Source organism: Meriones unguiculatus, chromosome 2 (assembly GCF_030254825.1).
Source record: "Meriones unguiculatus strain TT.TT164.6M chromosome 2, Bangor_MerUng_6.1, whole genome shotgun sequence".
Classification (NCBI taxonomy): domain Eukaryota; kingdom Metazoa; phylum Chordata; class Mammalia; order Rodentia; family Muridae; genus Meriones; species Meriones unguiculatus.
The window spans coordinates 85,601,836-85,615,802 of NC_083350.1; the positions used below are offsets into that span (position 1 = coordinate 85,601,836).

Below are 13,967 nucleotides of genomic sequence, written 5' to 3' on the forward strand. Positions count from 1 at the left end.
TAAAAACACAGTTGGCTCCTACTGGCATTCATGTTGGCGGCACCAACATCCAGGGAGCCAGTCAATACCACTTGCTGTGAACTGTGAACAGAACACTTGCCGGGTCTGTGGGAGCAGAGAGTGAAGCGGCATTTCCCAACCTGCCTGGGCATCCAAACTGGTACATTTTGAACTTTTATTTTTAATTAATTATTTTTAAATAGAACCTCATTCTGAAGTCCAAGCTGGCCTTGAATTCACTATGTAGCCTATGCTGGCCTCCATCTATGCTGGCCTCCATCTCCTGGTCCTCTTGTCTCAGCCTCCAGAGTGCTGGCATTCCTTGTATGGGCCACCACTCCCAGCTCCTGAACTGGGTTCCTGAGGAGGGGTCCAAGCATCTGAATTTTGCCAGCATCTCAGCTGACTTTTACAACCAGGTTTGAGAAGCACAGCCCTAACCGTGTGAGATGGAGAGGGAAAACAAAGAAAAGGGGAGCTACACAAGCAACATTAAATATAAAATCAACCGGGAAGGCTGAAGCTGTGGGGCTGCTGTACGTTCCACCAGCCTTGGCTATGGCGTGAAGCCCTCTCTCAAAACAACAATCAAACCAAAACAAACACACAAAAGACAAACATGTTTGAAGCTGTTCACAAGTCCTTAACTAACCATAAATATAAAAATTTTATAAGATGGGGAAAAAAAAAACTCAGTTAAATCAGGATTAAGAAGAAAATTCTTTATATACTAATTTTCTATGATTAAAAAGACTTGCTAAATAAAATTTTAATAAAACCATTTTTCTTTTGATAAATAAGGGTGTTATGAGACTTCATGTTACTAAATATCACCATTATTTCAAAACAGTGCAGAAAACAACACAGGCCTTACATGCTGACAATCATAGGCTTGCACTTTCCCAGGGCTCAGATCTGTCAGAAAATCAATGTGAGCCACAGAGTCCAGGAGAAGGGTCCTGGATTTCTGTTTTCTCCATCTTTCCTCTTGAAAGCCTGAACAATAGACAGTGTTTTTATATTTCAGAAAGAGGCTCCCAGGAGTCTGGTAATATTCATTTCTCTGGATCCTCCAAGCTCTCCTTTACTGCCCCCTGGTCGTCTGTGTGGACAGTTACTTGAGATACCCAAGGCCAGTCTGCCGAGAAGAGCGATTTAACACTCTGCCTTCAGACACTGTTTGGAAATGATTAATAGGAGTGTTTATACATCTTTTGTAAAACTGTTCTTAGAGACAACCACTATTATCTTAAGAGCCCTTATATAAAGATCTCCATGAAAAATTCATCTCGAGTTGAATGTCATGGAATATAATTGTCTCTTAGTGAAATGTTGTGCTTCCTCTTTTAAAGAGAAGTGAGTTATGTAATCTCTTTCCTCCTCTCACTCAGTCTCTCCCCCTCTCTCACTTTTCATTTAAGCTGCCAGGAAGTTCAGATTTGAATCTTCTGTTGAGGTTCTGTTCTCGGCCTAATCTTTGTGACAGTCTTCTCCCCTTGCATTTGTGCCTACAGAACCCTCGCAGGGGCTCTGTTACGTCAGGCTCCTTCACTGGGAATGCTTTTTGAGGAAACTGACACAGCATAACTGAAATAAAGAACAGGTTGCATCCTCATTGTTTGAGGTTCTCTGAAAACAACCAGGAGGACGTAAGATATCAAAGTTTGGAGTCTTTTAGGTAGAAAAGATTTGCTTAAAAAAAATGATGAATGCCTGGCATAGAGAGGTGGCTCAGCCATTAAAGGCTAGACTTAAAACCAAAAATATAAGAAAATGTTAACTGCCAAGAACACTGGGGGGTGGGGTGGAATCATCACATTACTCCTCTCCCAAAAGTGAAGAAATCAGGGAAACAACCCCACTAACTACTCTCAATTGACTTCAGTCTTGTCAGTGATCCTCCTGTGGCCCTGAGAGACAAGCCTGGAGCAGGAGTTTTTGCCTCTTTTATCACAGGCCACACGGAAGGTCAAAACTCTTGCTGTCGACCGATGGTCAATCACTACATATCTACCTGCAAGCCTAAGAAGAAGGTTCCTAAAGAGACGGAAGTTCCTCCCAGCTGCTTGTAAGGACAAAGCAGTAGAAGGCCCAGTTGGAGCACCTGACTACGAGTGGCAACTCTGTCCCTGCTCCATAGCTGGCCCTCCAGTTGGTTGGAGTAGAGTGAACCCACAGGCCTAGGCAGACTTTCCTAAGGATACCCACCCTCTAATGTGTGGCCCAGAGAGGATCTCTGGATAGCACAGCCTAAGGCAGAGGAGCAGGGACAGGAAGCTCACTCCCAAATGATTTGTGGAGTATTGGGTCTCACAGGTTTATCATTCAATGCACAACTTCTGCACAGCCCACATAGCTAATCCCTGTACTATATTTCTCTCCGTTTTCTTCCTCCACCCACACTCTGCTGACTTCTCTCTGCACAGGAGAGATAGAGCAGCTGAGTAAACAGCAGAGTGGTGGAAAATTTTTGTAAGTGTTTTGAGCCCACCCAACCTGAGGAGAGCAATCAAAGAGAAACATGAAGAAGCTGACTAGCAAAACCTGCATCTCACATACAAGCTAGTGATTGTCATTCCTGCCCGCCTCCAGTCCCAACAGGGTCTAACTGATGGGACCAAATTTTGGTGTCCACATTAAAAATAAAAATAATAAATAAAAATTAAGAAGCACATTTTTAGAAGAATTATGGAAGAGAATCCTGTGTCATGGACCCATAAGAGCATAGTAGGCTCACTCATTCCATTCAACACCCTTCTTCACTCTCCTCCCGCTTGAAGAATTCAACCAACACCATTGCTCTTAAGTTAGAGTATCACACTGGGAGAAGGAGCACGGGTCTTCAGATAGGATGGATGACTTCATTCTGGCAACTACAATGAGAGTGCTCAGCCTAGGGCACAGTCGATGACTCAGTGCCTTCCCTTTGGGAGCGCAAGTGTGTGTGTGCATGTATGCGCATGGCTGTGGGCATGATTTGCTATTACTCATTCTTCCTTCCCCTTTCTTCATTTCAACTCTTGTTCCTACAACACTCCAGTTTTTAAGGCTCCCCACTCTTTGCAAGTATCTAGGGTGGAAAAATGGAAATGTATATAGTTCTTGTTCCTCTTTTGCTGGAGATTTCAGCTAGTTTTATCACTTTGTCATTTGGGTAAAGACCAAATGACATTGACTCATCTCATTCATTCTCCTTCATTGAAAGACCTTTGGTGATGTCTACACAGATGAACTTCCAATTCCCACCCACTTTGTAGTCTCTGGTAAACAGAGTCGCATGAGAAATATGCCATCTTTAGTCTATTTTATTCTTCTTTAAGAACCTCTAAATTAATTTTCTACAGACTTGGAACATATGCAGGTTATGTAACCAGTGGGTATATGGGATTCTACAGATTTCTCTGCATTAGTGATCTACAGAAAAGTTTTCTGCTAACAAAGTAGACTTATCTTTTCTCCTGGTTGAGTAGCCAAACACTAAAGTGAACTATTAACCATTCTTCTCTACTTTGCTGGCAGTTTACTATTTTGAGATTATCCTTAGAGCTGATCTAGCTGTCCTTATGGAAAGCATTATGTATTTGATGCTAATTGATATTTATCCATCAAGAAATGCATATATTCATTGAGCAGCTACAATGCAGAGACTGCCTGAGACACTGGGGCCACAGCGCACATATTCATCCCTTTAAGGAGTCAACAAATAGAGACCAGACAACACTCAACACAGCTCTTTCCAAGAGACAACACCATTTTAACCAGTGGCTGCTGTGCATGAAGCCAAATGAAGTTCTGATATGAGAGAGAAAAGTGGGAATTATTAAGTAGAGCTGATAAAAAAAAAAAAACAATGTGGTTCTTTATCTATTGATTGCATCATCTGACTAGTTCTCCATAGCTGGCATCATAAAAATTAGCCATATATAATATAGATAAATAACATTTTACATATTTTCAAACAGCAGACTCTGATGCGATGTTTCATCGGAAGACCTGAGGCACATGGCTACGTCCAAAGAGCAGAATTCCCCTTACCTCTTAATCTCTTAGATCAGAGACTATCTCAAGTGTCTGAGAATAAGGGTAATTCAGAGTCTGGTGAAGGCAGTCTGGGGTATAAAACACTGATAAGAGATGGCGCTGATATGGTAGCTCAGCAATAGACTTGGCAGAAGGACATGGTAGTAATCTATAGCCAAGAAAATTGTGCTTGCTTCAGAAGATGATCTGCTCTCAGACTCAGCAGGAATCCAGACTTGGAGCATCAATGTCTAGCTCTGGCTACACATTGCATTTCCTGCCACCCAAGGCCTCTGAGTACCCATGTACTCTCTAGACTCTCCACGGCACTTAGTGTGTGGAACTGCCCCTGGTTTTAAACTTGCTAGACTAGCTCCACCCTGTGACAAAGGATCTCCATATAGTTATAACACTACTGTAAACTTCTGCTTATCCAGACCCTCATATATTTATTTTCAACAGAATAAAAATACATTGGAAAAGTCTTAAATAGAACAAACCATTGAGTAGCTTTATGCCTCAATAAATTCTCACTGGCCTTGGCAAAATTGGTGGATGGCCATTGTCTTCACTAAAAATGGAATTGCCACTTGTCTCTTTGGCTTTGATAGGAGGATTTGTCTGGAGTCATTACTGACAGCTAATAGGCTCCTCTTTTAAAGTTTTGAGGGCCCCTTCATGAGCAGGTAAAAGAAAAAGATCAAGCGAAGGAGATCTGAATGATGGTACATTATCTTTTCATATATGTATTCCTTGTGACAGAGGAAACTAAGGATACAGAGTAACTCCAAGCTGCCAGGCAGATGGCTGGGATAGTTCTGTGTCTGTTGGAATGAATAAAACAGACCTCGGTTTGAATTCTAACCCCAAGCCCACAGTGCATAATTTAATAGAGTGCTAACTCATGTAAGCTTTGTGGTTCTGATTTAACGGAAATCATTACCTTCCTCACAGAATCAACGAGAGAGTTCAATAAGAGCAAATACAACTTCTGGCGCAGTAATGGCCCTCTGTGGACATCATTTTCCCTCTTCTCTTTTCCTTCTCTCCTAACTACACTTAGGAGATGACTATGCAATCCCTAGATAAGATGGCTACTCAGTCTCAAGGGTTTCAGAGTTTTGCTGATTGAAGTATCCAACTGTGTGGAAAAGATTTATGTAAATGCCAGCTGGGGATGAATGCCATAGCAAATGAATCATTTCAGAGCACTCTGAACAGGCTGATCTTTTCTGAGAACTGGGCTTCCTCACGGATGGTGGGATAGACCACCCTAGGACTCAGGGGTTCCTGAAATAACATTCTCATAGCATCAAAGACTGCACAGAGAGTACCAAACTGCCTAAATAATTTTACCCAGGGGTTAAGGATTTGAACCTCTAAATGTGACAATCTGTGGTTGAATTCTGATTCCACTTGCTAGCTGAGGAATCTTAGAATCCCTGTGAGGATGAACTGAAGCAACATACCTGAAGCACCTGGGACAGTGCCACCACAGTCCCTTACTCTCTGTGCTGGCCAGCATTCACCTCTCAGATGTTGGCTGACTCCTGGGGACCTTTTTTGGGAATTTGCTGGCACAAGTGCCAAAGGAAGGCTTCCTTCTAAAAGCTTTGCATTTGAGCGCCTTTTATAGTGGCAAACCTCTTTTCTGTCTCTGATTTCATGTGATCTTCCCAAGCCCAAAAGGTAGCAGACCAAGCCTCTAGCCTACCTGGCTTTGGTCTATATCAGGAATTAGCAAATGAAAGATAGAGGAAGTGTGTAAGAATTGCACAAAGGTAACCATCTTAGGTAAGCAATCAATAAGGAACAGAATCAAGGGAAAGCCAGGACTGAAATCAGACTCTGGCTCCCAGAGCAATGCCCTCTCAGACCATTCTGTAAACATACTGAGATCACAGCATGCTTGTCTGAGCTCTTAGACTGACACAAACTAGTAGCTTTATATAGCAATTAATACAAACAACATGAAAAATGTAATGTATAATAATGCAGTGATTCCTCAAGTTTGCCTTCCAGCAGTCAGAATGTAAGCAGACAGGCTGCCACTTGTATATTTCCCCCTTTTCAGTTCTACAGACGTGCCTGCATCCCATCCTCCTCACGCATGCAACCCCAATATACTCTCTGATCATTATTTAGCCTGTCTTCAACCTGAAAGAAACTATAACTATTGTTCAGTCATAAGCCTTATATCATAACTCATAAATAGCTGCTTGATCATGGTACTAATCAAGAGCTTAAATATACTTTATTAAAAGGTTGTTTAATTTTATACCATTACCCCTAACTTCCTGCCAAAATAGCTTATCACAGTGGCTAAAATGAAAAACCAAAAATATCTTTTATCAAATGTAAATATCAGTTAGTAACTAGTAATTAGTTACTAAATATTCATCATGGCATGTACATCATGGCATGTGCTTTCTATAGCCAGGACTTTAGGGGTTAAGGACTACCACCTCATAGAGGGGTTAAATTTTACTAACTACCTTGAAGATGTATGGTCCTTTGTTGATAAATTTTAGCTTCATCATTTTAGTGAGAGAGCCTCATGTTTCTTTTGTACTAGAAGAATCGCTATATTCATCAAGTTCTTGGAGAGGCAGGTCTTTCCCTGTGACGGTATATGTGCAATTAGCTTCTTCATGTTGCTAATATATCGTGGAGACATTCTGATTTACATTATACATAAGCTCACTATTAGTTTCCTGAGCTAGGTGGTAGCTATTCTGATAGAGCTAGTAAAAATGGCACAAAATGTGCATAAATCCTGACTAATGATTCAAGTTAAATATACCTCAAAGAATGTTCTACCTTATTAAAATTCACATATATTTTTTTTTACAAGGGAGTTAATATTCTGCATTGTAGCATGTGTTTTATTATAAACGCAGAGCTCATTGATGAATAGTGATGGCACTGCAAATCAAGTCAACAGCTTAATTGGCTCAGCAGGATTCAAGGATGCTTTTCTTGCTGGGTAAGCATAAACTCAGATAGCCTGGAGCATGTTTCCTGGGCTCCTGGCAGTCTAACTATGGAGGGCCTTACCTCAGGCCCTCGCCCTCAGGAGAGTGTTGTCTGCAGTACTCCAGAGTGTAGGTCTCTGTGGCCTCAGGGTTAGCAGACTGCCATCTGACAGTGGCCGTATTCCAACACACGGTACAGTCTTCTGCATGAATCACAGGGGTGGAGGGCGCTGAAGAAAAAGAGGCAAGTCAGGTTCAGAGCAGTGCCAATTCTCAGGAGAATACGTAGGCATGGTTTATTTTTAATTTTTCTATAAAAAACTCAAAAGAGATAAGCAGATAAACAAACAATCCCACATATAGCTAAAGGTCTTTCTCCCTCCTATATACTGTTAGGTTCTGCTCCCCATTCCCTATCAATCCCTAACAGTTGCTTTCCATAATGCCCACCCTGTTTTCGTTATATAGCTACTACATAAACAGATGGGAACATTTTTCCCTCCTCCTTTTACCCAAAAGGTAGACATGATCTTGTCCCTAATAGGTGGTCAGTAAAGATTTGCATAAAAGAATTGTCTGTTATTGTATTTTAAGTTATTGAGATAGGGCTCAGGTTGCCATGAAACTTGCTATGTATCTTGACCCTCCCAAGTGCTGGGATCACCCACAGTATATCTTAAAGTAAGACAGCCCTTTTAAAAAGACTTTACCATGAGAAGATATTCCCAATTGAACACCATGCTTTAAAGCATCCTGGGTTCTCCCACTTCTATATAAAGTAGTCCAGTCTTACCTTGCAATTATAAGGTCTACATGCTAACCCCTTTAAAAGTGACATCTTTCTGTATTTTTAAGCTTTATGAATAATGAAGAGCTTATATTGCCCCACATCCCAATATATACTTTATGTCTGCTCAGGTTTTCTTCAAGATGAATCTGCTCCAATAATGCATTATGTCACAGTGGTTCTCAACCTTCCTAATGCTGTGACCATTTAACATAGCTTTGTTATGACCCCTCAAACATAAAATTAATTTTGTTGCTAATTCATAACTGTAATTTCACTACCGTTATAAATTATAATGTGAATATATGATATGTGACACTGTGGAAGGGTGGGTTGCCAGCCACAGGTTGAGAATTGCTGATCTAAAGCTTTCTGCGCAGTTATCAGCACTAGGAAATCATTCCTGATCTTGCTCTTCCCCTGTCTGTCTTGGTACTCTCTTGAGTGCTATCATAATGAGAGCCTGCAAGTGATCTAGGTTTTTGTTGTTTTTTTTTTTTTTTTTTTCACTCCTCAGCTTAACTCTGATCTTCTTGCAAATAGCCCAATCTTATTGCTGTTGTTATTGTACTTGAAGAATGATCCTAGGGCTTCATACTGTTAATTCGATGCTCAATTGCTGAGCTCCACCCTAAAACCTAGCTCAGTCTTATTTTGTACCCAACATTTTGCCCAACACCCAAGGCATAGCTAGTGCTTCCTAAATACTTCTTGGTTGATCTCAAGAGTGTGTGAATAACTGAGTATCACCTCATAATAACATCTTAGCATCTGCTTACCTGTTCTAAAAATTGCTCTTTCGCTGGGCAGGCTACATCCGGTGAAGTTGACAGCCATCACCCACACTTGATAACATCGATCAGGTTCTAAGTCTTCAAAAATGCAGTAACTTTCCTTCACTGTCAATCTGTATTCTTCTATCAGTTCTAGCATAAGATGTAATTATTAATTCAAAGGTGTCTTATAAAGAAAACTAAAAATTAGTTAATAGAAAAAGTAGTCTGATTTTTACAGGATTCAAACTGATAAATTTACAGATATTGTGTGATAATTATCTCTTCAGGATATATAAGAAAGCAATAGCACTCTAAAAAACTGATTCTTAGAATGACATAGTATTACTAGTGAACACTTATCACAAAATAATAGTATGTTAATACATTTCTGAGATTCATAATCCACAATCGAAGTAACTGATTTCAAAAGCAAATATCAAACTTGTATAGAGTTTATACAACCCTAAATTTCGGTAATATAGTCTCAAGAATAGCTTCAGCATTCCAACATTCCACAGAAGTCCATCACCAGAAAGGACAACTATTTACTTTTACTTAAGACTTTGTAGAGCATCTTTACAGACTAGTAAACAAGTTTGCTACTCAGTATGACTGTCCTGGTTTCAGACCCTGAACGTTTCTGGGAACACCACTGCCACACTCTACATAGCTTTAGGGATTTACCTAACTGGTGTGACAGGAACAGAGAAATGACTGACATACAGCCACATGTACAGAAAAGCTGGGATTGGATAGGCTAGGTGCTCTAACGGAGATTCACCACCGGTAGCAGCAACTGGGCATTTAGTACGTTTATTTTATACATCTGAGGTAAGAGGGCAGATTTAAAGCATACAGCTGAGGGGGCAGGGTTAGCTAATCTTGGTAGATCTTTGCAGGGTAACAGCTTCAGGCTGTAAATACCTCTGAGGGGAAGGCTGAAGTTAATAGTTTCAATGAATGCTGGTCAATAATTCCTAAACACACATGGAACAGCAGAACACTTTGCCATCTGTCTGAGCCTTACATAGGGAAGTCTTTGCCATTCCCATAAGTCTGAAGCATTGGTGTTCCCAACATGGCCACGAGTTTGTCAACAACACACACTTACTTACATATTTGCCCAGAGCTTCCTCCACACCCCTCCACACTTCACATTTCAGAATCTTTTAAACTATATATTTCTACTTATATAGAGGAATATTTAAATTTGATAGGATAATAAGCTATTATAAGAAGTTAAAATTGGTTCAATCAAGACATTTTTTCCTTTTAAATTTTCTTAAATGATTTTACCTTAAATATTTTTATAGTAAATATTGTTCAATACTGTTATGAATGCCTGCCCCTTTGGTTTTTCACTTGTGTGGGCTTTGAAGATTTTTGCTACAGGGTCTTACTTTGGAGCTCAGACTGGCATGGGATGCACCATTCTCCTTCCTCCACTTCTGGAGTGCTGGAGTTACAGGTACAAGCTACCTATTCATCCAATTGCATCTTACACCTTAGACCAATCTGATTATTTTTTAGTGAAATGCTCTATTCCTTAAAAAAATAATTTTCTCCCTGGAATTAGCATTTTAGTTATTTTTCTGCATTGCCTCTGAATGTTACCATCCCCTAATTAAGAACTCAGATTGTTTACCAAAAGAAATAGGATTCTTTGGTTGCCTCTCTTTTCCGATGAGCTCTAGTTCAGAACAATAGTTTAAAGAACATGGCAAATGCTAACACATTGGAGAACATTTTCCCTATAGCCCAGAAAGCAACAATCGCTGCTTCTACCACTGTCCTTCAGATACTCCTTTTAACAATCGCATGGCATGTGTTCCCGGAGACCCACATGCACCACAGTACTACCCGATAGCCCTGCCGTCGTCCTCGGCTACACGTGAGTTCCAGAACTGTCTAGGGCGTGTGAGCTGCTGTCTTTAAGAAAAAGTAATTAACTTTAAAAGATTATTTTTAAGTCTTTACTAAGAGTAAAATATCCTACACTTCTTTCCTCGTTGTAAGCTGGGCTCCTGAGTTTTTAAATGGGTGCTGATGCTGCCACAGGCTCATCTAACTTCCCAAGCATGTGGGTCTGTCTTCAACAAGCAACACAGAATGCCAGCGCTCCCCATGCTGATTCACTGCAAGGACAACCTTGAGCTGCCTGGCTCTTAGGTTTTATTGAAGCTCTAAGCGTGTGAGGCCTGCCATTTGCTCACCCTGCCAAACAATTTTGCTTCTATCTCCCATTACTCAGAACCACTGGATGACTGTACCATGCCGAGAGCCACACCTTCAGAACTGTGAACAGTGAATTAACCTTTCAGGCTTCTTCGAATCTGCAAACCTGGCATCCAGTGTCGTGTGTGCATTAAACTTTTGGTGGAGGACCCTGGCCTGTGTACAGCTCATTTCTCTTCTGTAGATGAGGACACATCATGCTGTCTTTCAGATTTCAACATCTGTTAAACTCTGTTCTCTCTGATACTTTGGAATAATACTTCCTTCATAAAAAATGAGCATCACATACTTGTTCCTGTCATTTCAAGAGGTCAAAGTCTAATCTGAATTTCAATGTCAATATTCACATTGACCATTATGATAATATGTATATGCTTTTTCCGATACCAATTTCTAAACTGTTCTTTTCTGCTAATACTGTATTATGTCATTGTTAGGGATTTTGCTATCATTCCTGGGTTTTTTGTTTTGTTTTGTTTGTTTGTTTTTTGAGTCAGTGTTTCTCCGTGTAGCCTTGGCTGTCCTAGAACTAGCTCTACAGACGAGGCTTGCTGATCCTCCTACAGACGAGGATCTCACAGAGATCCGCTTGCTCCTGTCTCCCAAGTGCTGAGATTAAAGGCATGCCTCCCCACCACCGAGCATCATTCCTTTTTTGTAAGTGGCTAGAAATGCTTTGTTAAAGTGTAGATATTTTAATATGTTTGTGTGTATCTATATGTATATAATATATATGTATATATAGGGACTTTACATTAAGATATGCATCCAGATATATAGCTGAGGGACCACCCGGGAATGAGAAAAACAACTGAAGCCAGGTGCAGATAGCTCTTGAAGGGGTGAACTGTTCTGAGAAAAACCATAAGCAACCAGCTGTAAACTATCTACAACCAGCTGTAAATTATCTGCAACCAGCTGTAAACTATCTACAACCAGCTGTAAACTATCTGCAACCAGCTGTAAACTATCTACAACCAGCTGTAAACTATCTGCATGCTATTCTTGCTGACCAATCAATATATAGAGCAAAAGTGGTCTGATTTTCAGGTATAAAAACTCTGTGCTTTGCATGTTCGGGGTCATCTCCTGTCTTTGGAGGGGTGACCCCATCGCTATTGGAATAAACCTCTTGCTTTTGCATCGAGTTGTGGTCTGTGAGTATTCCTGGGAAGGGTGCAATCGTGAGTTGTGAGACTCCAGGTCTTGCATAGCAATCTTACCATTTATTTCTTGGTCATCTTGAGGCTCCTCTGTACAGTACACCTGGAATGCATCCACAACATCGTCCTTGTTCACACTCCAGTACACTGAAATCGTTGTGCTGGTGGCAGAATTTGGCTCCTGAGGTTCTAGTCTGGGAGGCTGTGGAACTAGAACAGAAGCAAAATTCACTATGATTAATGCCATTTTATTGATTGCCTGTTCTGTTTTAAGCATATTTGACATGTTGTTAAAATACCAACAATATAGAAATCTGTGGAATGAAAGCAGGAGAGTTTCCTGTTTCCAACATACAGCCCATCTCCATTCCCTCCAGCAGACTTGTGCAAGCAACACAAATAGAAATGAAAAAAAGTGGCCCCAACTGGGCTTATTACTCTGTAGTTTTATACTCAGAGAAATAAACTTATAGTAATGAATTAGCCAATAACTTGGTCTTACTTCTTAAAATCCCCTTATATATGCTTATTTAAGATAGGAAATGCTACACTGTTCTATACTGATATAGTTTATAACAATAAAAAGCAATGAATCCTTTTCAGACAGTGTTATGGAAATTTCAAGATGAAGGAAAATTGAGTTAAAGATTAGACCAGAATCTTTAAAGCTATAAACCATCTTGGCTTTCTAACATTTTATCCCTACAATTCTTTAAAGTAAATGTACAAACTGACAGGGGTAGAAGTAAGCTCTTGATGGAAATGGCTGTAAATTGTAGATACTAGTGTAAGTCTGTGCTTCTGAATTTTAAAGACAACAATATTTTTAAGTGTTTTACTGGAGAGTTTTAAAACTTATCATCATGTACATTGAATATTAATGCTGCCTCTCTGCAATTATCTGATTATTACACAAAATCATTGAACATATTTTATACATCACACAAAAAGGTTAATCTCATAGTTGAAAAGATGTCATACTTTTAAATTTTGTGTGTGTGTCTGCCCCAGACAACAATCTCCCAAGAGATAAGCTTATAGGAATAATGTAGGTCGAATTTATAAGTTGACGTTGACACCCGGGGAGAGGAGAACAAAGGTTACTTCAAAAATAAGATCAAAATGAGAAACAAAATAAATTGTTTTGAAGAATGAAATAAAAAAGCAAATTGAAATGATTTAATAGAGATAAAGAGGTAGAGAAATGCAGTTATAAAAAAAATTAGGAGCAGACTAGGAGAATGCTCAAGTTCATAAACTTCAGAACAGAGGTTGCCTTCTAAATGCTACACCCCCCAGGTATCTGCATTATATTAGCCTCAGTTTCCCCAGTTTTAAAATAAATGACTGATAACATTATATCCTAGAGTTGTTGCATGAAGCAAAATAAAGTGTATCAAGTAAATGTACCTATATCAAATAAATGTGCCTGGCTAGAGGCAGCATCTGGATGGCAATATAAGCTCAGGAGGAGCATGGAGAATGTAGAGGAGAGCAGGGACTCCTGACAGTGCAGGCTGAGCTGAGTCCTAATACCTGGTAGAGATCACAGAGCAGGCTGCTTGGCAAGGCGGACACCTGCCTGACTCAGCCTTTTCCCAAAGACTGCGAGTTGTTCTTTCAACAGAGAATCAGAGCTACACTCTAATAAAGCCATGGCTCTCAAGCTTTCTAATGCTATAACCCTATAATACAGTTCATTTTGGTGTGACCCCCAACCATAAAATTATTTCATTGCTACTTTATAACTGTAATTTTGCTACTGTTAAGAATAACAATGTAAAATCTGATATGTGATCCTCAAAGAGGTTGCCACCCACAGGTTAAGAACCATGGCTTTAAAGACATCCATCCAGAGAGAGGTGATCCAGCAAGTTTTCATGTTTCCCAGGTATATAGAAGAGTCAAACAAAATGCTTCAACTATTATTAGTCTTCTTTGAAGCAGCATAGAGAGATCTTTGGAGCATGAGCAACGCGAACAATCTGCCTTCTATAAATTATACATGGAG

At 40.0% G+C, this 13,967-nt stretch overlaps 1 protein-coding gene across 2 annotated transcripts in view; it reads right to left on the reverse strand.

The window, feature by feature from the left end:
• Positions 1 to 13,967, reverse strand: part of Cmya5 (cardiomyopathy associated 5) — an 88,317-nt gene that overhangs the window by 13,556 nt on the left and 60,794 nt on the right. Inside the window, exons 7-9 of one of the 2 annotated variants that reach the window (XM_060377788.1) lie at positions 12,017 to 12,166; positions 8,562 to 8,708; positions 7,078 to 7,225 (exon numbers count right to left, since the gene is read on the reverse strand). In XM_060377788.1, the coding sequence (XP_060233771.1) occupies positions 7,078 to 7,225; positions 8,562 to 8,708; positions 12,017 to 12,166 (445 nt within the window). Of the gene's footprint in view, positions 1 to 7,077; positions 7,226 to 8,561; positions 8,709 to 12,016; positions 12,167 to 13,967 lie in introns of those variants that run through there. The other variant, XR_009589949.1, reaches the window with a different exon arrangement.